Below are 24,157 nucleotides of genomic sequence, written 5' to 3'. Positions count from 1 at the left end.
ACAGGATATTTGATACAGTAACAGTTGTCTGCCAAGTAAGCTGTGTGACAAAGCCGGAAATATTGCCAACTATTGACTGTTTATTGTAGAAAAACGGCTTTGATGATGACGGATGTTGTACAGTGTCCAACAGTTAACTGACAATTTGTCAGATAGGGAGATGAGGAAGACCAGCTTTTCCAGTCTGACTTCAGTCGAGGTGATATCTATGCGGAAGATATTATATTTATTGGACCCTCTTACTACCAATTTATCTATTATGACTACTGAATATCAGTATTTATTAATATTATCGTTCTTTATGGCTCTTTTCCACGTGACAGAAGAGATGACGAACCATGGATACGGAGCACTGAGTAATCATATCTCACTGATCCAGCTGTCTGAAGCTCCGTTCACCGGATGCCGGTTGTGGACCAAGCAGGCAGAGAAGTAGTCGGCAGTGATTTGGAATGAGGAGAGGGTGCGGAGTCATCGTCTTCATGGGATGAGTCGATGACTGTGCTTGCTTGCCTCGTCCAGGGTGGCGCTGCCCGGTGGGTGTGCCGCGTCGTGGTTGGCTGTGGCAGCGCTTAGTCCGTTGGCGGGGCAGGCCAGGATGGACTAGGCCGAAAACTTCGAGGATGCGAGTTAATGATGCAGGAGACACAGGCAAAAAGCACTCCAAGCAGCAATTTATGCGTCGCAGTAGAGTCATTAAAAGTAATCAGAACCCCGGAGTCGCAGGGCCTCTCTTCTCCTCTCCAGCCAACGTTCGCAATGAACTGGCTACCGACAGTCCGGCTGTTAGAAGTCTGCTAGAAGACGCCTGTATACACTAATAGCGATCTATGCGCTTTGTTTGATCCTGCCTTTCTTTCTTTTGCGCCTGCCCTGGTCTCTCGCTGTTACAGCCTGCCATTGTTCTTTTTGTCCTTGTTGTGGTCACGATCTCAGTTCTGCGCCCCCTTTGCTGCCTGTTGCCTGTTGCGCAGCGGCAAATAAAATCCTAGGCAGGACCGCTCTCTTGTCTGACGGATCCAGTAAGGGATCATCTGGGTCTGGCTGGGTGTCGTGGTCTGGTGAGATAGCTTGCCTTCTTCTCTCTCTCTTTTTTTTTGCCTCCCCGGAGCCCCCGTTGCCAGCCTTCGCGGTGGCAGGCCGCCCACGGTAGCGGAAAACCAGCCCCCGTTTCCCTGCCCAACCGAGCCCAGGCAGGCTGCCACCGCTGCTAGCCAGTGGCCACTGCTGCCCGCTATCGGCACCCTCGCAGCCCAGCCCATGATTCTATCTTTGGGGCCTGAAGACTCATCGTGTTACAGTCATACCCGCGACCCGCTCCGTTTGCTCCTTTCGTATAATATACTCCTCCCGGTCCAAGTAGACTCACTCTCGTGCCTGTGCATCCCACGGTGAGAGTGGTCTCTCTTGGATCCTGTCGCCCTGCTCTTTGTGCCGTCGCCTGCCTGCTCGGGTGGTGTTTTGCCTCCTGATCAGCGCGTCCCTGTCTCCCGCCGGGGCCCCAGTCTCCTGATCCGCCACTCGCCACCTACTTGGAGTCAAATAGTGAGGTGAGTAATTTCGCACTCGCTTGTCGCCGTGCTCTGTTGCCTGCTTGCTGGGCATATATCTATATCCCTTCATTGCTGGGAGCGGTTGGCTGGATAGTGGCCTGTCTTGCTTGCTGCTCTTAGTCACTATCACTTCCGCTTTGGTCCTTGCTCTGCACCTGTCACCCGGCTGGGTATTCCATCCCATGTCCGTTGCCAATCAATAGATAGACACGGGAAAGAGAAGAGCTTTAATCACATCTTTCTCTTCCCAGAGCTCCCATTGGAAGCTCCGTGCTGATTCGCCTTGCCTCTCCCAGCTCGCTCTTACCTCCGACTGCGGCTTTATAGCGCCTCACGGTCCCTGACTCCGTCGATAATAGACCGCTGACTGCCTTGACAAGCTCCGGATCCAAGGGGATGCTGCCTGCTTGTTAAACAGTCCGCCGTTTTTATCGACTTATTCTATTTATACCCGGTCTCCAGATTCCAAAATGTACCCTGCTGCCGAAGCCCCCATTGAACCGATCATCCGTGTTGCAGAATCCAGCTCTTCAGATCTCCGACTGTCCGACAAGACCGTTGTTTGCCTCTGAAAAGAGAGACTAGATAGCAGTCTTTCCAAGAGTCCCAATTGGTGTCCCTGAAGCTTTCCGGGTATATCTGCGAGGCTCTCGAAGCGGTCTGTTTGACGTGAAACCGGCTTGATCTACGTTGGAGTTCTACATCCGGTGATCGGTCCTGTGGATTCTTGTCTTTTGTCGCTGTCCATCTCTTGACCTGTTCGTCCCATCCATACTCTGACAACCTATTTTCTCTTCCTCAAAACGCCATCTATTCTCAAACTGGAGATCTTCGACCCCCAAGGGCCCGCCGTCGCCTGCGATAAAAGACGGCCGTCTCTCTCGGTTCCCTTTCACGGTTTTCGCGCAACGGTTTAATTGCTATCCACGGTTTCAAAATCGGCCATCCCGTCGGCTTTGTATCCGACCCTGGCTCTATATTTTATATAAAGTCCTGCGACGACTTACCGGTTTAGAGAGTCACTCGCGAATCTTGGCAGTCGTTCGGATATGTCCGGGATGGACGTCTTGGGTTTGAATCTCTCAAACCCGAGCCAACAGAAGACGACCAATGCTCATCCATACACTTCATCGGTCGCGTCTTCCGCCTCTTCCTCTGCCTCCTCGATCTTCTCCTTGGACTGCGTATCTTCACAGAGCTCAATCTCTTCGTCGTCAACCAATGCCGTAGATGTCATTTGGGAGAACGACGTGACAGGGGAAAGCCAGGCAGCTGGTCGAGGTTTGCCTCATCCAAGTGAATCTACTTCCCGTTCTTCTCGAGGTGGAATTAGAGGATGTGCTCCTAAAGTTGCTGACCCTGCCGTGCCGCCGGAGTTGCGGAAGCACCCTCGACGCACAAACAGTTCTGTTGCCCCGTCGAACGGAGCTCCCGCATCCTGCCCTCGGCCGCTGCCATCGCTCGTGCGTCAGTGTGACCGCAAGGTCAGTTTCGTTGACAACCTCGTCGGTAAGTCTTGAATGGAGACGATTCAATGCGGTGTTTCATTTTGCTAAGTCCTGTTCATATAAGACACCGCCTCTCAGATCGTTGAGACCATATGGCCTCTGTCCGGGGTTGCTCTTCGGAGCGATTCCTCCCTTGGGTGTAAGGGCGTTCTACCCCTTCGCACTTTCATTCAAGAAACGTTGCGAAGGTCTCGTACTAGCTATAGCACCCTGCAGGTCGCACTATACTATCTCATCAAGATCAAATCGCACGTCCCGAAACATGATTTTACCATGGAGCAACCTCGTGATAAGCCGGTTGCCCGGGCGATGCAATGCGGTAGACGCATGTTTCTGGCAGCCCTGATTCTTGCATCCAAATACTTACAAGACCGGAACTATTCCGCCCGGGCTTGGAGCAAGATCTCGGGTCTCAACACGCTGGAAATTAACCAGAACGAATTGATGTTCCTGGAAGCGGTGGATTGGAAGCTGCACATTCCAGAAGCTATCTACCAGCGATGGACGGACATTGTCCTCAAGTTTACGCCCAGCGCGGGCATCGCGCCTAGTGGAGAGTGCTGGCGGACAATCATCCCGAAGCTGACTCCGGAGTTGGATACCGTCGACGTGGAGCCATCTAGCCCCTCTGGCCTTTTTGGCTTCGAAATGGTCTCCGCTGCTGAGTCTTCCTCGCCGCGCAGCTCGTCCGGACGCGAGGGTACGGCGACTGGCTTGCCGTCGTCGAATGAGCAGACCCCGACCTGCTCTGGCAATATTCCTTTAACCCTAGAGCCTACGCCTCGCATGGAATGTCCGAACCCGACTCTGCCAGCCCTGCCCAAGCTTGGCCTGCTGCCCACGCCACAGATGACACCACAGTCTAACGCTGCCGGTACTCCTGCTGCGAGTGCTGGTGGTGCCTGTTCTCGACGGCCGTCGATCTGTGCAGCGATCTCTCAGGCTCAGAATATGTGCATGGCGCGCTCCACGCTTGATCAACGCCCGTCAGCCGTGTTCTGTAACAAACCCGGAAACCCGGACGGTTATCCGTCTCTGGTTCGCCGCTCTTCTCTCGCGCGATCCACCTCTTCTGCCTCGTCTCCTGAGTCGATGGTCTCCGACGTCTCGACGATCTCCTCTCGCTCGTCAAGATCTTCGTCAATCTCTTCGTGCGCATCTGGGACTTGCGCGCCACTTCAGCCTCGATTGGCTGTCACGGCGACTCGTCGTTGCGCCACCAACTCCCTGAAAGAGTGCAGAAAGAACTTGGCGATTGCGTCACCAATCGACGAGACATCATTTGGGGACATCTATAGTTCCCCGGACACTGACACAGGGGCGACTGGCTCAGTGCCCGATCTGTCCAACTTCTCTCTCGACACTCCGGTCGACCTCAGCGCTTCTGCTCAGGAAGCCGCCCAAGGTCTCTGTGAGCTGTCTGGAGCTGTCCCACGCTCTAACCCCACGCCGGAGCCTCCTCGTGAGTCCAGACGATGCAGGAAACGAGGTCGGACAACGTCAGAAGACCATCCGTTACAGAGTAATGTTCGCCAGCTGATGGCGTTGCACGCGGTTCAAGACAATGGGGTCGTCCTGCCGGACCAGAGCGTTGCGGATTCGTTCCTGGTTCCTCAAGCTAAGGGACTGCAGTCTCCACTAGATGGTCAGTTGAGCTCCATGAAGCTGCCTGTCCAGCTGCCCAGCCAAAAAGGCACGGGCGGCACCAAGCGTGCTTGCTGCAGCACGGAAGTTCGCAGAGTGGCTCTCGATGCCGGTGGTCAGGCCGATTTCATGAACTGAGGTGCCTTTTTTTTTTCCCCGAAGTTTACTCTCATGAATCTATAATGGTCCTCAATGGCATGCGGAGGACTCAGCGACAGCCGGGGTGAGCCCGCAGAAAGAACATGATCGTGATGAGTTTCCGAGTCTCTTGAAAGGACTGCGTTTGTATATATACCCAGCTGTTGTCAGGAGTCAGGAAAGTCTTCTACGTTGTGTCCTGCGTGCTTGCTGGCCTCTGCCTGCCTGTTCCATGTGGAAGATCGATCTCTATGTCATCATCTCTATATCCTGTATGATGTACGTAAATATGGTTTTCATTGCGGCGTGCTCCTCATTCTGTCATTTCTTTCCGTTTCTCGGTGTCTTGTCATTCACACGGCGTGCGGTCGGCACAATGGGCTTTCTTTTGTTTTCTTTCTACTGTCTTTTCTGGAAGGGCTTTCCCATGCAGGCGGGGCGGAGGCGAGCAGGCATATCGCGGAGTACAATCTACGTGTTTTCTTTCTTAACTGGTGTCATCATTTACCTCTTCTTTTCACAGGCGCGCCCGTTCTCTATCGAAAGCGGGCGTAGTCAGCTGTGGAAATGTACATAGTCTAGGTAGGCTATCAATGCCACCATAATAATCCCGACGATCGTGATGTCCATAGATTGTCGTCAAAGCTTCAGTAGTACTCCGTATAGGCAGCCGTTGGCCCCAACTTCTGTGGCAACAGGTGAGCGGTTGGCCAACAGGCAGCAGCGACCATATTCACCGTCCATGTCACGAGGTCTGTATGCCTAGCACAGCATCTTCCCCAAGTCTGACTCACCGTGTATCCACTCTTGTTGGTACCCTATCATTCCACTGTGGCCTGGTGGAGGGAAAGGGGCTTGAGCTCCTGATCCGGAATCGAGGAATTCGATTCTTATTAGCCAGGTCCGCTGTGGCGTGAAAAAAGCCCACGACGATCATACGATCAGGTGGAATTCCCTGCTTCAGCTTACGGAGTATCCGCTAGTTAGACTACGGAGTACTACTGACAGGATGACTCACCGCATCGAAGGCACAGGCCACATACTGTACATACAGTACAGCAAGTGCCGATGCGGTGACAGCTCTGTCAAACGGCGCAAGCAACGACACGTGGAGAGTACAAGCCTACAAGGACGGTTCAAATCAAAAAAGCCGGAATGATTCGGCTTGGGTATCTAGGTACGGTGTGCGGTGTATACCGTATGGAGTAATAAGTCGGGTGAGATCGGGGCGTTAGATTGGTACAGTACCTGATGGGGTTTAGCGATCATGTGATTATCCGAATCCATGGATCTGTCAGGTAGGTTCCTATTTCGGTTAGGCGTCTGCCAGCCTTGCGGCCCTTGCCGCTTTTGTTAATAGATTATGGACCACTTTTGGGTCTGTTCTGCCACTGCTGACCGCTCTTGCACATCTATGTATACTCCGTATCAGTCATCTCGGTCAGTAAGTCATATAGATTAGATAGAGGAACCCAGATATTTCTTTTGCTTTGAAAGCATAGGTGAAATTTTTGTACTCCGTTTTTTGATATCATCATAAGGATCAGATATTATTAATTTAAGTATTGAGAATATTGATATCTTTTGATGCGTATACAGTAGAAAACGATATACGTAAATTTGGCACTCCTCCGTACAACTAGGGTTAGTTGCTATAGATATACTCCGTACCTAGTTTTACCACGAAATCTACATGATATTTTTTTTAAGCATAGCTGGGCATCTTTATTTATCTTATGTGTTCGCTTCAAGAATCAAGCCCTATTATTAATTACATTGGAGGGATTGACATCCTTTACTATTCCGTAGTTATTCCATCAAGCAATTCTCCAAGGAGATCAATTCGAAATTAAAAGAAAAAAACACTTCCAATCTAGTCAGTCAAGTATGTATGTAAAGCTGTATGCGGCTTAGACCATTTTTCTTTCCTATATGGTCCAGCAAATAGGTAGGTACCTACGCAAGTGTATAAAGCTTTCGAGACAAGTGTCAGTGGAACAGGCAGTCAGGCATTAGCATAAAAAACAGTCTCTGAGCTGATTGATGCTAGCAATCTAATGAAGGAGCAAGAATGATTGGGGAAGAAAGGTCTTCTGGAGGAGGATTTCTACAGATATTTACTTATTTATGTATGTATATGGGAGTACAAGAGAAGTTCTTAGACAGATCCCGTGTCTTCTTTATTTCCATTTCCATCCTCTTAGATATTTTGCAACAGGCAGAGGATGTTGATGCTGAGCATTTCGGAACCTTCCGACAGAATCTAGAGGATTTTTTTTGGCATAATAGTTAGGTATCGTTTTTTTCTTTTCGAGAAAGAACAAACTAATCAAGAAACAAAAAGTAGAAATATTGCTCGAGATCTGTCTTCTTCTTGTACTATGATAATTAGTGACATCTCCTTCAAATTATTTGACATGACTTGGGCATTTTCGCGAGTAAAATCTGAGTGAGGTCTCGCTATTAAGATCAAATCCAGGAGATATTATTTTATCTAAATGACTCGAAAAGTGTTACTTCCTCATAATGTTATATTAATAATTCAGGAGTCAAGATATGGCAATGACTCTAATTATAGTAATGAATATGTAACTAGAAAAGAGCATGAGTATAGATTACTTAGGTTCTTTCCTGGCTTTCTATAGTAGTTGACATTATAAAAATTGCTTCCTAATAGTAATTATTGAGTCAAAATAAATGTTTAACAGTCCCTTTCACCATACCACTGTCTCTGTGAAGGAACAAAGCAGTGCGTTCAAAGAAATAAATAAACTGTGTCGACTGATCAAAGGAATTCACCGTCATAATTGCAGCCTTGTCTTTTCACAGACGGGATCTCTCTTCTCTTTCAATACCATTATCAGGAAATGAGCGATTCTGTGAAGACAGTCACGGCCTTCTCCGGTGACATCGAAAAATGCCGTCAGTTGTCAAGTTTGAGGAGTCATATCTCAGAGAGAGAAATAGAGGGAAAAGAATGGAGCTTTCCCTTCCTTCCTCTTACCTATACAGATCACTATCGACAGGTCCTGTTCCTCCATACTGCCTATCGAGTACTGAATCAAAAGCCAACAGCAGATTTCCTTCGATTTAACCCTATCCTGGCATTCCCTATATCCAGAACCTTGCTTGATACTATCCTAGCAGAGACGACAAGACCACTATCCGTATCATTCAAGCTATTCTCCTGTCCTCTAGAACTTCAAAAATGAAGTTCGTGGTAGGAACAAAGGTGGAATTTCCCCAAACCTCCTCAACTTGGATATTGTCTCAGGAGCTCGACCACAAGATACCATTCTTCGCGTCACTACCAGAACTCGATGTGGTGGAGGATTTCAAGGAGAAGCGATTCGTGTTTCGCTGCTATAGGGACGATTCAGCTGCAAAGGAGAGGGCGGTAATCAAAATCGTGATGCTGTATGTTACTGTTCAGTCAGATACTTGATCGCTATGGATTCAATTAATTGACCACCAATAAAAATTTACAGGTACCCTAACCCTAAACCTAGTGAACCCTCTGGGAAGTTTGAAGAGGTACGGAGTTACATGGGCGACGTCATCAAAATGGAGATCGCAGCACTGGATGGGCTCCGTAAAAACAAGTGCAAATCGGCTCCGCATCTGATAGACCGGAATGAGTTAGGAGAGGATAATTGGCATACCTGGTTTATCCTAATGACCGAGTGTCCAGGCCAACCTCTGGGGGCGCAAAAAGGCGCTGAGGATCCAGTTGATCCCTTCTGGGATAACATGACCCGGGAGGAACGTGACAATATCAGAAAAGCCTTTAAAGAAGCTTATCTGTAAGACACCAGTTCGCCGTCCTCCTTTTATAGCTGAGACATGCAATCTAACGCCAGCCTCAATATAGTGACTGCGTCAATTGTGGATGGGGGCAAACCGACCCTGGCAGGCAGAACCTCCTCTGGGACAGTGATCAGAACAAATGGTACGTTCTCTTCGATAATCGTATACCTTCCCTTAGAGCAGACAGACTAATGGATGTTGTCCAAAGTTATCTCGTGGACTGGGATTCAGCAACCGATCTCTCTAAGGCCGGAATCAATATACAGTGGACAGATGCCGAATACTTTAGCTGGAAGTTGGCCGGAGGCCGTCATGGAAACAACCCAGAGGAGTGGTAGTGGTGAGAGATCACACACTGACTCTGTCTGGCATCAGTCAACACTATTGACTACCTTGAAAGACTGATGTGATGTGTATGGCATGGACGATGTATGAGTTACTGTCAAGCAACCGGCAAAATCTCTCTCTTTTCTTCTTTTCTTTTATTTTTTTTCTTTGGTTAGACCCAGAATTCCATAGAGGATAGAGGATAAACAAAAAAATAGAACCTGATTAATTGCCACCATTTCCTTTGTAGGTCTTGCGTCTTGTCAGTTAATTAATATCTTTCTGTTCATCTAATCGTACTGTCACACACAGAGCGGATGAGCATATATATCTATGCCTGAGTCTTGCTAAGTGAATATAGATCCTCGTTGTTTAATTCAAGGTAAAAGTTTGTGAGAATGAAGGGTTTCAAGAATATCTTGCATATAGTACGGCTTTGCTGTCCACACATCATCATCGACTACCTAATTCAATAGGTCAGAGTGGAGTGTGGGTCCTCCCGGGAAGTCCCGGAAAGTCAGATGATGCTGTGCCTTCACGTGATTTGTGAACTTTAGTGACTGTCACGCAGAGAGAGAGTTCAGTCTAGCTGTTTCTAGACTAGCACCATCAGATAAGATCGTCCTCCTCGATAACTGTAAGTCGGAAGACAGTGACGGTTATGGAAACTTCCCCACCTGCCAGCTTCACTGCTAAGACCCTCCTGTGTCACCGCGGCAGTCGCGTTGTGGCCCATGTTGGACATTTATTTCAACTGACCGACGTCTACTACTCCTCTCGTTTCCTGACTGTAGACGCATCTGCATTCTATTATCTGTCGCTCACTGTGGGAAAGAAGGGATTCTCAGACGCGTCTTCAAGCAATCAGCACCATACCACCATGGTTGGAAGCCGGGGAAGCGTACCTTCATTCCTCAAACTCCTTCTCATTTCTTCTGTCTTGGTGGTCCTATTTTCTCTTCAGGTTTCTGGCGTTCCTCTTGGTGGATCGGACAATGGACTGCAGGATCAGACTCTGCTGAAAGATGATGATCCCCTCAAAGACTTTGTGACGTCTGTGGCCAACGAGAAAGAGGATCCGACACTGGCTTCCTCTCCACCAAAGCCACGGTTCTCCATTCGGATCAATTCCCAGGATGATGTCTATATCGACCCAGGACATCACAATGAAGCCGTCCAGCAAGATCAGCAGGAAATGACCATCACGACTCGTCCGTCCTGGTTTACGTCCACCTTGATGGCTCGTCGCCTGCTGGCGCTGTCCAAGTTTGGCGTTGCTTCGACAATTTACCCGCCACCATCTCCGAATACACGCGTGCCTCCTGCCCTTGCGGGTCAATCGATCAGCCTCCCTGAGTATATCGCGGACTGCGAGGAGGCGTTGCTCGACGCTGATGATGGCGGTCCACAGGGTAACCCGATTCTCCTGGGTCTTTATGTTTCGACTACCTTCCAGAATGCAGCAGCAGGCTCCAACATTAGCCTCTCGATCGACTGGTGGGATCACCTCAACAAGACCTCGCCGCTCTACCCAGGCTTCCCACTGAGTGCCGCTGGCCTTCCTCGTGTGTCGCTTTTGGGATATGTAGAGCGCTTCCCTACCCCGATCGCAAACGAAACGAGACAGGCGCTGGAGTCGTGCTTCCTCGCTTCCCATCCTGATGCCGAGGCATGGTTACCGGGAAATCCAGACAGTCCGCACGCGGGTTTCTGGGCAAAGATGGTTGTGACTAAGGCATATTGGATCGGTGGATTTGGCGATCTCCAGCAAATCGGATGGATCAACATGACTGAATGGAATGGCATTCGGAAGGATCGCAGTTTGCCTGGCGTTGGTGATGGACGTGGCTGGGACGATGTCCGGCTGCCCGGTGAGGATGCGTAAGCATTGTCGGTCATAGGCAGGAGAGATATCAAATACTCGGATTTGTTTGTGGAGCAGCATGTGTCATTCTGCATGGCATGCGGTTACGAAGACGTCTCTTTGATTTTATCGTAACTTGCTGGTCGCTTTGCAGTTATCAATATCTCAGCATCAGCCTTCCAGCTGTGTGACATGGGTCTGTACATGTATAGCATCATGGAACCAGTGTCACTGCTTTAGTGGTTAGGCTAGTCAATAGCATAATTTAGCACACTTCTTTCATCCTCTTTCTTTCTTTTTTTCTTTCTTTCCTTATATTTTCTAGTTTTTTTTCTATTTGCTGTGCTTACTTGGTCCTCGACTTCACGCTTATCGTGAAAGAAAGGCTTGGCAGCACAAGAGTGGGGAGACTTCTCCAGACCCATCCAGAGAGTACGGAGTAGACAAGAACAACACTACACTTCCAATTCCATCTGGGTAGCAGCATGCCTTGCAGGAAAGTATTGAAGTGGTCAGTTGATCAGAGACAACGCATCTCATGGAGACACGGCTACACACCAACATACAGAGTGATGTTCCCTCATGTCAGAATGATTGTGATACCGCGATAACACCCAGCCAACAGGGGCATCCCTACCTAATCAGTCCATTCCTTATCACATTCCTTATCAGGATCCAAGAACCGTACGACGCAGCTAGCAGTGACGCCTGCAGGAGGCAAGGAGAAGCCAAAAGGGCCCTATCGCTTCCACGGCGCTCGTTGCTTATCATCAATACGAGGAACCTCTCCCAGGCATAGTTAATAAGGGGTAGACCTTCCACCCCGCTCCTGAGTTGATCGTTTATTGTGCTTTTCTCCCTGCTGATTTCCTTCACAATGAAGTTCGACCGCCCAAGGCTCCGTGTAGCCCAGGAGAAGTCGGCCTTTGCAGACGGCTCTTCACGATGGACCAATCGCGACCTCGACCCGATTCCGCTTCATCGGAGGAAATGGGGTGTCACCAGTCTTGTTGGTATGACCTGATGACTTGCTTTAGTTGGAATTGTGTAATTGTGTTCCGCAGATTGACGGGACCAAACAGCCTACTGGATATCGGACGCATTCAATGCCGCGACGTGGGAATTCGCCAGCGGCATCATTGCCGTCGGTCTAACCTACCGCGAATCTCTTGTCATCGTTGCCGTCTCTTTCCTTATTATCTCCATCGTCATCTCCGCCAACGGGGCCATCGGCGCTATATACCACTCTCCTTTCCCCGTGCTGGCCCGAGCAAGCTGGGGTTTCTGGGGTTCCTATGTCGCCATCATATCGCGGATCATTCTGGCAATATTCTGGTTTGCCATCCAAACGGTGAATGGCAGCAATTCGGTCACGGTGATGATCGGCGCGATCTGGCCAAGTTATCTGCGCCTGAAAAACGACATCCCTGCAGACCAAGGGATCACCACCAACGGCATGGTCAGCTTTGTGATCTTCTGGATCATCCAGTTCCCCTTCCTATGCGCGCATCCAAACAAGCTCCGCTGGCTGTTCATGGCGAAATCCATCATCGTTCCAATTGCTTGGATTGCCATTTTGATCTGGGCCTTCGTGGCGGAGGGCGGCGGTAAGATCTTTGAGCAGAAGGCAACGGTATCAGGTTCTCAATATAGCTGGTTATGGCTCGCCAGTCTGACTTCGACGATTGGCAATTATGCAACGCTCAGCGTCAATCAGGTGAAACCCACACTGGCGGAAGACTCAACGGAATGAAAGGCTGACTTTGGAGATAATAGTCGGACTTCTCTCGGTACTCTCGTGTCAGCGTCAAGTGGCAACTGCTGTATATCCCGATGTTGCCGATTATCTTCACCTTTATCGCTTTCATCGGTGTCGCAGCCTCATCTGCCGGCCAAGCCAGATATAACCTGGCCGAGATCCCATGGGATCCCAACGTCTTGATCAGCCACTGGAGCAGTCGGGCATGCCGCTTCTTTGGTGCCTTTTCCTTCGCCCTGGCATCTCTGGGCGTCAACATCTCGGCTAACTCGCTCTCCGCCGCCAACGACTTTGCTGCGCTTGTACCGCGATATCTCAACATCCGCCGCGGACAGATTCTGTGCGCCATTCTGGCGTGGTGTCTTGTGCCGTGGAAGATCCTCGAGTCCGCAGGGAGTTTCCTGAATTTCATGTCCGCATATGCCGTGTTCCTCGGGCCCATTGCGGGGATCATGGCTTTCGACTTCTGGCTAGTCAAGAAACGAAAATACGACTCGTTAGCTCTGTACCATCCCGACGGCATCTATCGATACTCGTTTGGTGGAGTCAACTGGCGTGCCATTGTTGCGTTCATCTGCGGCGTGGTGCCCAGCATCCCGGGCCTGATCAACTCGGTCAACAGCAGCATCGACGTCGGCGTCGGCGTCCACCCGTACCAATTCGGCTGGCTGCTAGGTTTTGTCGGCACCAGCTTGGTGTATCTTCTCCTTTCGTACATCTTCCCTGCCACAGAAACGCTCATTGACCGTGCGGTTCTGCCTGATGAAATTTACGACGGCCGCGCAACTGTCGTGGAGGGCGTGGAGCCAGACTCGCAGCTGGCAGGAAGCGACGAAGAGAAGAATGCCATGCGAGCTGGGAGAGATGCAGATAGCCAAGAAAAGAGTGGGTTCAAGAAATTCGTTACAAATCTGGATCGATTTCTATAGGTAGACAGCTCCTATAAGTAGTATACAGTATGTACGGTATACGATATGGGTAGGTTAGGACAATGGAGTATAAGACAACAAATCCTGTACTGGTGTGAATCTCGCCTTACAGGAGATTGTACTGTTTGCGAGTGTAGAAATTGACACACTAAAGCATCATCAGAATGTCTTTTTTTAACGGTCGGAGGGGCTAAGTGAAGAGCATTGACTAACTGATTGACTGACTGTATGATTTTCACCATTTTAGTAGAATCGCAGACGTATATCATCAAAAATGTAGACAGTAGATGGTAGACTGCGTAGCGGAGGAATAGGATAAAAGAATTCCATTCGACGTTTCTTTCCACCCAACAAGAGTACTAAATTCCCATCCATGATACTAAGGATAAAGACATCAAGCACCAGTCACCTTAAACCTCCCAGGGACCAGTCTCTGAAACACGCCCGAAGGATCATACTTCTCCGCAACCTTTCTGAGAAAGGCCAGGTTCTTCGCACCATAACTCCGCAGGGGATTCTGCCATTTGTCAGAATAGTCGAGGTAGATGAACTCGTTGTCTGCGTGGATTGCTCGCGCGTATCTCGGAATGTCAATGTGAGAAAGAGTTGCCTAGATAGATAGAGATTAGGAGTTGCCAAATAGGGAAAAAAGATACAAGCGAGTTATACTACCGAAAACCAGACACTTGTGCCAACTCCGTCGTCAGCTCGTCTAAATTCGTAATCCGCATGGTACTCGATGTATTAGCAATTCTGAGGATCTGGCTAAAGGCAGACGGGTTCACCACCGGCTTGGTATACTCAAGGGCATTGATGAAGACATTCGCACCCAACGCAGACGAATACTGCCAGAAGGTAATCAGCGACGCAAAGGGATCGTCCTCGACATGGTTCGTAAAATTAACGATAGCGGGAACGAGTTGAGCTCTCGTCGAGGTCGAATTGTCGTAGCGCACCACGCCGCCCCAGAGATCGCCCTGCGGGAAAGCGGACAGATCGATCTTGGTGACGATGCCGAAGTTGTTGGAGCCCCCTTTAAGAGCTTTGAATAGGTCGGAATTGGTCTGGCTGTTTGCGTTGATGATGCTTCCGTTGGCGAGTACGAGCTGAGATATGATAGATACCAGCATGGCAAGCTGGTCCATCGGAAGACTACACATGTACTGCACATACCTCAAAATTGACGACATTGTCACATACGAAACCGTAACGCGCGGCAAAGAAGGAATTGCCACCTGAATATAAGCTGTGTGTCAATTCAATTACCTTTAGAATCGACTGGTCTCACCTCCGATAGTAAAGCCGCCCACTCCCACAGGTCCTGCTCGACCTCCCGGGACTGCGACACCAAACGCATCGAGCGTCTGATAGACAGACTTCCATCTCGCGCCTGGAAGAATTGATGCTGTTGAATTCTCGGAGTGATAGGTCGTCGGGTTCATCATCGACAGATCGATCGTGACGCCCGGCGGGATGTCTGCTGCTCCGGCCCAGGTGGTATGGCCACCGGAGCGGACTGCGAACTGGCATGGCTCTAAATCACTATTCTGAACGAGGGTAGAAACAGCGATAGAAACATCCTCTGCAGAGAGAGGCTGGACGATACATGAGGGTTCTAACTGCGCGTTGACGGCGAAATACGATTCCACGGACCGCTGATATGGCGTGCTTCCTGGATAGAAAACTTTGCTTTGCAGGGCGGTTGAGCTGAGGGCCGCGCACTTATCAGTCTATTTAGCAGCTTTCTTCGTTCCCCTCAGTCGTCCAGAGACATACACAGGGGATGGGATCTGGAACGGCGGTCTCGAACATCCCGCCCAGGAACGCAGCTGTGATGGCGAGGATTTTCATGGTAGTCGATACAATAAGTTGTTTTCAATGGGACAGAGCTGTTATATTTTCAACCTTAGGAAGACACCGTCCAGGCTATATTAAAAGCCCTCACACAAGACACTGGACAAACTACGTCAACCTTGGGGGAACTCGACATGCGGGAACGACGAGGGCAAGGATACTAGTCAGAGACACGCACTAGCAATGTATGCACATATCCTGATTTGCCGGCATGAGCCTGAAGTCCACATTAGCCTTGTTATTCATGCATGTGTCAAGGAGGTAGCCACTTGGCCATGCATATATGTATCCCATGGACGAATAACAACCTAGTGAACGAAGTGCAGCACTGCCAGCTAAGGCAAAATCCCGTCTAGCTCAATGCAGTACTCTATCTAAATATGCAGGTCTGATTCTAATCACATCCCCCTCTCGTATGGTAGTGAGTTCTAGTCATGATACAAAAGTGGTGGCTATAGTGTACCATAGACAAGATCTGGGACATATGAAACTATTATAAATATGCAGAAGTTTAGAGCGGCCTGTCGGCAGTTAATAGCAGGAGTATTGCTTTATTTCTATTACTACCCAGTGACGAATATGACTATTCAACTGCCATTGAGCTCTCTCCCTCATTGATGAGTTTTGCGCTGTGTAATGAAAACGTTCTCTTATTTTAGTGGCCGTACAGCACGAGTAGCTGCAATCAGCTCTTCGCTCAGCATTATGTGCGCTCTTTGAGATGGTGAGCGAGCCCAACTAGATGCTCTCTGCTCTTATTCTTATGGAAGCGTCCAAGAGATTGGCACTGAGCAGCCATCACTGATGGCATGGCTCTCGCTATCATGTCCTCGACCGGATTATTGGCTTCCGTCACAGCGTCGTCTCACCCTTTGCTCAAGCCAGAAATCCGAGATTATCGTGGAGGGCGGACGCTTTCTGGCGGGAATAAGTTGCTGAAATATCTGTCATCTGCTCGACGCTGCTACAGCTGCGAGCATGACGACAAATCGAGGACCTCCAACCTGCACTGAGGTCGACGGAAATCATGCTACTCGCACAAACCAGGCTGTCAATTCCGGTCCTGGCCACTATTTCTCTTCGACAACATAGTCCATATCAAAACAAGCTAAGAAGCTGAGGTCGCCTCTCGAAGCACTTTCGCCACAGCAGCCGACGCTCGCCCAACATCACCTCCTTCCTTGCGAGCATTTTCCACTCCTCGCTCAATCGGGATGCGGAACTTCTCGGAAAAGACCCGATATCGGTCTTCGCGAGTCTCGTACATCTCCCCTTCCGCGTCCCGCGGCTGACCAAACAGATTCAGGTAGGCATACGGGCCGGATTTGGATGGGATCATGTTTTGCATCACTGTTTGGTCAAGAGGGAATATCGAAGATTCGCCGTTTTGTTCGTCAATATCTTCCATTTCCTCGTCGTCGTCCTCCTCCTTGCCGATGCCAGCGCGGAGGAACTCCGCCAGCGTATGCAGGGCTTTGACCATGGGTTTGCCCTCGCTGCCAGCCTTGCCAAAGGAGCTCCGGTTTGACGACCACTTGGCCGACTCTTCAGTATGCCATCCTAGTAGGGAGAGAAAGCAGTTCAGCGTCTTGATCCAGCCGCCCGCGCAGGATACTACTTCCGATCCGGCCAACTCGACCAGCCAGGACAGCGCTTCGACAGCTGAAACGCGAATATCTGCCGCCAGATGGGTCATGCCGGCGCGAATGTACGGCAGCAGCTGCGGAGCGTGGTCCTCGATCTCGGACTCGGGCAGCGTTCGCAGGAACTTCAGCAGTTGCGTTCTGACGCCGTTGCTGCCGTCCAGAAGCAGCGGCACAACGGTCGGCAGGATCATGCTGACCGGCTGCGGCAGAGGTGAATCCACCGGCCGGGAGGCAACCGAGGTGGTGAGATGGGCAAGAGACTCGCGACGCTGTGTCTCTGACTTGGACGACAGCAGCGACAGATGATGCGAGAACTGGGAATCAGCTGATGGAGCTGATACTGACAGAGACTGCTGGTTTACGACGATGGCTGTACCTTCAATCAGCAGATATGTAACTGTTGAAAGAAGCCATTCATGCTCACCTTTTGAGCGAAAACTCGTATCTGTATAATTTGAAGGCTTGGGCTTAGGCTTGCCAACCTTCAGTTTCGGTTTCTAGAATAGACAGTAGTCAGCTTCATCAATCTCAAGTATTAAACAATTACGCCAGATTTTAGTTTTCTTTTTTTTTCTTCAGTATTGGTATATGTCCACTCACCTGAAAATCCTTCTGCTTCTCCTTCTTCTTCCTCTTACTCGATCCCATTTTGTCACGTCAAAAATAGTAACAAGAAAAGACAGCAACTGATTATCTCTCCCTCTGCAATGGCAAATCCTTATTGAACATTTAAATGTCTTGGTTCTTTCCGTTTAAATGTCTTGGTTCTTTCCGTTTGTCAAATTGGAATTTTCTCTTTGTTGTTTTTTTTTTTTCTTTCTGTACTCCCGCACTGACGACGGGATGAGCAGGTACACTGTTATGGATAATGTACCTGTAATTATGAGAATTATAGAGATTGTCTGAAAAAGAAATATGAGAGTAATGGCCGTCGACAAGAATAAGGATAACTATCGATATTTTAGATGGGGAAGGTCTTGGTCGATGTCTAATGCCAAGACCACACTTTTTTATATCACCACGTGACTGGCTTTCACCTAGCCTTTCTGCCTGAGGCAGCAACAACTTGATCGGTATATTACGCTTGATTATTCTCTCTTACAACTAATCAATTCAAACAGATTGATGCCCTTTCTATTCCTGTGGAATAACCTCCTTCAACACCCTTACGAGCTCGTTGATTTCATCCTCTAGGACAATCATATCGTATCAGCAGATTGCTCTGTTTCACTCGACAGCAAAATGGCGAGGACAGGATGTAATCGTACTCACCCGTATTGTAATGCAGCATGCTCACTCTGATCACTCCGTCCTCAACATCCTCAAGTCCAAATACGTCCTTGAGCAAGCGGTAGCTGTACATATGTCCGCTGCGGAATCCCAGCTGGGACCGTTTCTCGACCTCCTCGACCAGCTGCTGGCTCTTCATCCCTTTGACGGTGAAGCTGATGACGGGCACGCGCAGGTCTTTGCTAGAAGATGGCTCGCCGTAGATGGTGACATTGCTACAACTATTCAAGAAGTCCAGCAAGATCGACTGCAGTTTCTCCTCATACGCAGCGATCTGCGCCCATGTACTCGCCGGATCCGGGCCAAAGTAGTCCACTACCCGCGGGATGCTCTGCACCAGCTCATAGTTCACCGATGCAAGGTTGAGCTTGACGTCGAGGGTCTGAGGCAGGTCGTCCTTGAAGAAGTGGGCCAGCGAGTTAATGTGCGAATGCACACGGGACGAAGCGTATAGCTGGGCGATGTGAGGGCCGTAGACTTTGTACCAGGAGAAGGCCTGCTGGCATTAGCATGCTATAGAATAGGCATGTAGCATAGTGTAGAAGTATGTGATCGTACATAAAAATCCACATCAAGCGCTTTCACATCGACCTGTCTGTGGGGCGCCAGGGCGACACCGTCGACGCAGAGCAGTGCCTGTTGCAATCAGTTGGCATATCATCCTTTTGAACGAAAGCTTCGACAGCAGATCATACATTCGGAAATGAATGCACAACATCCGCAATCTCCTTGACCTTGGTGATGGTGCCGGTGATATTCGACGCATGGGGACAAGCCACCAGCTTCGTCTTATCGGACAGCAGCGTCTTCAACTCATCAAGATCACATACGGGGTTGGTTGCGTCAGCAGCAGACCACCATTTCACTGTCAAGCCGAACCGCTGCGCCGTGCGGACCCATGCAGCCGTGTTTGCTTCGTGGTTCAGCTTCGACAGGATCAGCTCGTCGCCGGGCTGGAAGTCCAGCGCGGTGGAGAGGTTGTGGAGGAGCTGGGTGCTGGATGCGCCGAATACGATCTACATGCACATCATTAGCAGGAGGAGGAATCTTCCACACTGGTAAGGCAATGTAGGTTTTACTTCGTCCGGACTCGCATTGATGAATTTCGCAGCCGCCTGATAAGCATTGTCGTACGCGGCTGACGATGCTCGAGAGATATTGTATGTCGCTCCTAGCTGGACGTTTGTCCGAGAGAGATAATCCCGAATGCTGATTCATTTATATCAGATCAGATACCTGCCATATACCTACATACACAAAGGTGAAGGAATAAGGAAGGTACTTTACTTACGAATCAATCACGGTATCCAAGACCTGGCTTCCTCCTGAATCATCATTAGAATAATGCAATTATGAGAATGTAATTATACTTCAGGACCGGATTAAAAGCACTTTATGAAATGATATTATCATACCAGCATTGTCAAGATAGATCTGCGGCTGCTGCAGCGCCGGGAAACGGGCTCTTGCCTGCGCGACGTTAAAGGTAGACATGTTGATCGGCTTATGCAGATATGACCGATTTTCACATATATACAGATATATAGATATATATAGTCTCTGTCACGTTTCTTGCTTGGCTGACTGAAGCTCACTATTGTGCATGATTGCAGACTGCGCCTAGATAATCTAGATAGAGAGATAACTGAGGAGGGGTAAGAGACCCCACCTGACTCGGCTATTCTCCGTACTATATATATAGTATATCAAAACATCTGGATCGATTCTTATAATACTAGTTATCAGTTCTTTGCTGATAGTTTGAAATATATATTGAGCATTCGTCTGGATTTATTCAATAAGTCAGAGTGTTGTGAGAGAATTGATTACGGGTTACTATTGATATAAGGCTGATGAAGTAAGCTCGCATTCATGGTAAATAAGTAATAATATCTACTATATCGATATTTACTCCGTGACGTATTTATTGCTATACAGTTTAGTCTAATTAATTCCATACATTTCCTATTAATGTTGATAAACAGATAGGGCTTCAATTCTTTCTTGCACAGAACAGCCTTCCTACGAAATAGATGAAGCAGAAGATCGGTATAAGTTGTAACTTCTATATAGAAATATGTTCATTGAAAACGCTATGTTCATCACTGTTTACTTCGTCTATATACTCAACTCACACATTAACCTTCTTCCAGCTCTCCCTAGCCTGCAGCCCAGCCAACCACTTCGAGAAGGCCGGGTACTTGGCGTACAAGTCCTTGTAGCCCAGATTCTCAACGAGGGTCGCGTAGGGCAGGTGGAAGAGATCCGCCAGGGTGAGCTTGTCGCCCGCGAGGTAGGGCTGCTTCGAGAGGATGCGCTCGTATCCGGCCAGCGTCTCTTCAAGCTTGGCGACCAGCGCAGCGACCTTGGTCTCGTCGGCGGGTCCGCCGCCATGGAAGGCCTTGAAGATTTTCTCGTAGGCGATGCCCGAGGCAGGAGGGTCGAAGTAGGATTGTTCGATGGAGACGGCCTGCAAAAGGAGAATAGATAAGCACGTATATTATGGTAATGTATGTATGGACATACCTGCTGGAACAAGGCGTATTCCTTCAGCTGCGACTCCGAAGGAGCCAGATCAATGCCCTGGCCGCGGTACTTGTTGGCGATGTACTGGGCAATGGCTCTACTTTCTGTAGGTTATTAGCATTAAACGACCACCAAGGTACATAGATTAGCTAGGTGATGGGACTACCGAAAATGAAGAAACCGTCATCCTCCAGCACAGGCACCTTGCCAAAAGGCTGCTTCTCGAGGTACGCCGGAGTCTTGTGCTCGCCCTTGGACAGGTCGACCGGCACGATCTCGTACTCAATCCCTTTCTCCTCGAGGGCCAGTCGGACCCGTTTCACACAGGTCGAGAGGGGAGTTCCGTGGAGTTTGAGGACCATTGTGGGTGACGTCTACCAAACGGGTTATCGGGATGTACTGTCGTCAATTGGAGAGCAGGAATCAGATCGAATGCCAGATCTCTCATACTATTTATATGTACTCCCAGGTACATCAGGTGGGGAAAGGAGCCCCTCCATCCCACCCGGTTAGTGATGTCTTGATTGGTAAGCTGCATGATCCGTGCCGATGGCTTCAGTCTTCCCCGCCAAGATGGGTGATGTGAACGATGTCACAGCGATTTTCCTAGGTCATTGAATGGATCAGAAGCTAGCTGGAATAGACTATTAGTTTCTATAGAATCGATCGATCCAGCTTTTGATGTCAGGGGGTTTCCCTTATCTTATCCGGAGGCGCTAGCAATGTCGTGCAGCAGAGATTGCTCTGTGTACCCCTCGATTACGCCATATACCCCTGTTTCACTTAATCAGGTACGGAAGACTAGAAATCGTATTTCTAATAAAAATGCTACTAAACTTTGGCCATGAATGTTTATATTTAACCTATTCAATACCCTCCCCCTGAAAAAGGTTCATCATGATTACTAATTCGACTGACCTAATTACAGCCCAACATAAACATTAACAGTCATTAGTAAAAATCACCATATTATTAATAATATGTAGTGAAACTAGCATTGAGATCAATCACAAGAATTACTCCTTACCATGGCATAATTCATTCTAGGTGGGATAGATCTCAGCGCCAATTTCACTACCCCAACGTCATCAGAATCTAGTAATCTAACCACCAGTTTAACTGTACGGAAATATATATGTGTTCATGGCTAGCCCTCATATTCCCTTCCTTCCAGGAAATGAAGCTGTTCTCCGTCTAATTATTAATATGGCGTGGTGCGGGGTAGTAATACAAGGTATGTTCTAGATCATCCGCCTTGACTATACGCAGTAGATTTTGCTATGGACAAGCAACTACTAATGTTGCCCCACCTTCATTTTGTTTTGATCTTTATCCTGTGTCTTTTCTAATTGAGGAAATCAATTCGATGAAATCAACTCGATGAAGATTACTTCCTTTGCTGACAGCTGGATTTCCACTGGTTGTCGTCTACTCCGTAGACGCAGCAGATCCGCGTCAACGCGTGTTCTTGCCGATATTAGACTTCTGTTTTGAGTATGAATAAATAAATATTCTTCCATTATCGACAATAACATAATAACGAAGAGCCTATCTTCTCGACATAAATGTATTAAGTAATAGACGATAGCTTAAGCAATATTCAACTATATTAAATATATATAATAGGATTATCCCTAATACTGGTACAATCGAATATGGATTTTGTTATTCCCAGTAGACTAAGGCTTTGGCACTTTTTAATTCCCGCACTATATATATTATTATTCTGGGAAACTACTTAATTTAGTTACTCCATGGAAATTTGACCGTCATGATATGAAACCACAATATCAGACTCCAATGTTAATGGTTAAATTTACTCAATTGGACTAGGTGTTCAAAAATGAATAGTAGTAAATTTTTAGTGTATCAAACTAGAACGAAGAAAAGACGCAGTTACGAGACCGATAGGATGATAATGATGACCTAGAGATATATATGTACAGTACAAGATCGCTTCTTCCCAGACTTCAATGAAGCCTTGCTGCTTGTGATATCTGGAAAAGGTCAGCATTGCCAATTTGGAGAACATAACCACAAGTGAAAGAACATATGCTGGCATAGAGCGTTGGTATAAGAAGGAATGGAGGGCAACCAACCGGTCGTACGTGGAAGGACAAACAATAGTCTTCTTGAGTCACTAATGAATTCGCGCATAGTATGAGCTAAGATAGGATGTGTCATTGGATATTCTGTTTCTGATAGATATGTAGATCAGCAGCTTGATGGAAACGTATATTCAACAGAAAAACAAGAATAATGAGGAAAAGAGGCAGGGGGAAAAAATAAAAAAAATAAAACAAAAGGCCAACAGCGATGAAGAAAGCCATGAAAAGTTAAACGGAACTGTAGAACAAATTTCACTTTATTTTTCCCATGTTGCAATCCATGAGGTCGTGAATTAAATTTCCTTGTTAAGTTCTTTAATATTTCCAAGTTATAATAGGCCATCATGCTATTATGATTCATACGAAATAGGCCTGAAATATTTAAAAAAGAACAGCACAAAGCATAAGAAAATAATTATCAATTTATCAGTCAAGGTTACATTTATTTCTCCCTTGAGGAAAGGTTGAAGGACGTACGACCACAGCTCCGAACTTGTCCAATTCCAGGATCGGAGAAAACTGATGACGGTATTAACCCTGTGCGAAAGTCCAATGAGGGAAAGATCCGGAGACATCATCGAACTTTACTTTCTTCAAAAGAGGACATTTGATTAGAATGATCTGCATTCAGCTGTCGAACTGTTAACAGGCAACAAATATAGAACACATGGCAGAGAAGGGGAAAAAAATATCTGTTCCAGTTTTCTCCTAGGTTCACTATGCTCCTCAGAATGATCTTCTCCGGCCAGGTCTTTTATCTGTTTATAGTCCATCACTTATCTCGATTTGGTATCTCTCCTATGTGGGTCCGATTATATAATTTCTAAAGATAAAAAGAAAAGGTAAAAAAAATGTCCCCGCGGAGGATCGAACTCCGGACCTCAAGATCTCACAAGATGTCATTGAAGTTGTCTTCAATGTCATACACTAAGTATGAGACTTGCGTGATAACCAACTACACCACGGAGACATGCTTGAAGCCTCATGTGGCGTCCGATGCTATAATGACCAGGGTAGTGGTAATTCAATTGAATTTTTTTTAAAAAAGGCCAAGGAAAGTTGTGGCCACTTACTTGTATGAGAGAGGATCAAAAGTTTGTGCGGTCTTCATGGGGAGAAGTAAGATCCTGAGGGAGGCCTGGAGGACAGGCTGTATCTGTAGATATTGGTTAAGAGAGAAAGAGCAGCAATAATAATGGTCCTC

General features: G+C 48.1%; 8 protein-coding genes across 8 annotated transcripts; 4 read left to right on the top strand and 4 right to left on the bottom strand.

The window, feature by feature from the left end:
• Positions 1-2,611: 2,611 nt before the first annotated feature.
• On the top strand, positions 2,612-4,843 carry T310_1425 (G1/S-specific cyclin Pcl5; the record flags this gene model as incomplete). Its single annotated transcript, XM_013475682.1, has 2 exons — positions 2,612-3,037; positions 3,140-4,843. 2 exons carry the CDS (start codon positions 2,612-2,614, stop codon positions 4,841-4,843), a joined length of 2,130 nt encoding a protein of 709 aa, XP_013331136.1.
• Positions 4,844-8,051: 3,208 nt separating this feature from the next.
• On the top strand, positions 8,052-8,988 carry T310_1424 (Uncharacterized protein; the record flags this gene model as incomplete). The annotated part of the gene is made up of 4 exons (XM_013475681.1): positions 8,052-8,260; positions 8,332-8,646; positions 8,715-8,792; positions 8,859-8,988. The coding sequence occupies 4 exons, from the start codon at positions 8,052-8,054 to the stop codon at positions 8,986-8,988; spliced, it is 732 nt and encodes a 243-aa protein (XP_013331135.1).
• Positions 8,989-9,857: 869 nt separating this feature from the next.
• On the top strand, positions 9,858-10,862 carry T310_1423 (uncharacterized protein; the record flags this gene model as incomplete). The annotated part of the gene is made up of 1 exon (XM_013475680.1): positions 9,858-10,862. The coding sequence occupies one exon, from the start codon at positions 9,858-9,860 to the stop codon at positions 10,860-10,862; it is 1,005 nt and encodes a 334-aa protein (XP_013331134.1).
• Positions 10,863-11,718: 856 nt separating this feature from the next.
• Positions 11,719-13,529, top strand: T310_1422 (NCS1 allantoate transporter; the record flags this gene model as incomplete). Its single annotated transcript, XM_013475679.1, has 3 exons — positions 11,719-11,854; positions 11,924-12,558; positions 12,618-13,529. The coding sequence occupies 3 exons, from the start codon at positions 11,719-11,721 to the stop codon at positions 13,527-13,529; spliced, it is 1,683 nt and encodes a 560-aa protein (XP_013331133.1).
• Positions 13,530-13,923: 394 nt separating this feature from the next.
• Positions 13,924-15,380, bottom strand: T310_1421 (FAD binding domain containing protein; the record flags this gene model as incomplete). The annotated part of the gene is made up of 5 exons (XM_013475678.1): positions 13,924-14,139; positions 14,216-14,635; positions 14,703-14,764; positions 14,818-15,250; positions 15,306-15,380. The coding sequence occupies 5 exons, from the start codon at positions 15,378-15,380 to the stop codon at positions 13,924-13,926; spliced, it is 1,206 nt and encodes a 401-aa protein (XP_013331132.1).
• Positions 15,381-16,491: 1,111 nt separating this feature from the next.
• Positions 16,492-17,677, bottom strand: T310_1420 (rRNA processing protein Ipi1; the record flags this gene model as incomplete). Its single annotated transcript, XM_013475677.1, has 3 exons — positions 16,492-17,399; positions 17,454-17,526; positions 17,630-17,677. The coding sequence occupies 3 exons, from the start codon at positions 17,675-17,677 to the stop codon at positions 16,492-16,494; spliced, it is 1,029 nt and encodes a 342-aa protein (XP_013331131.1).
• A 486-nt stretch (positions 17,678-18,163) lies between these two features.
• Positions 18,164-19,813, bottom strand: T310_1419 (Aminotransferase; the record flags this gene model as incomplete). The annotated part of the gene is made up of 7 exons (XM_013475676.1): positions 18,164-18,219; positions 18,302-18,815; positions 18,878-18,955; positions 19,015-19,335; positions 19,399-19,528; positions 19,611-19,644; positions 19,735-19,813. 7 exons carry the CDS (start codon positions 19,811-19,813, stop codon positions 18,164-18,166), a joined length of 1,212 nt encoding a protein of 403 aa, XP_013331130.1.
• A 414-nt stretch (positions 19,814-20,227) lies between these two features.
• T310_1418 (Glutathione transferase) lies at positions 20,228-21,207 on the bottom strand (the record flags this gene model as incomplete). The annotated part of the gene is made up of 4 exons (XM_013475675.1): positions 20,228-20,249; positions 20,455-20,789; positions 20,846-20,949; positions 21,012-21,207. The coding sequence occupies 4 exons, from the start codon at positions 21,205-21,207 to the stop codon at positions 20,228-20,230; spliced, it is 657 nt and encodes a 218-aa protein (XP_013331129.1).
• Between the last annotated feature and the right edge of the window lie 2,950 nt (positions 21,208-24,157).

This window comes from Rasamsonia emersonii (genome assembly GCF_000968595.1).
Source record: "Rasamsonia emersonii CBS 393.64 chromosome Unknown ctg1118621759990, whole genome shotgun sequence".
Classification (NCBI taxonomy): Eukaryota; Fungi; Ascomycota; class Eurotiomycetes; order Eurotiales; family Trichocomaceae; genus Rasamsonia; species Rasamsonia emersonii.
Note: the sequence above shows the minus strand (reverse complement) of the source record. Positions and strands in the feature narration are given on the sequence as shown.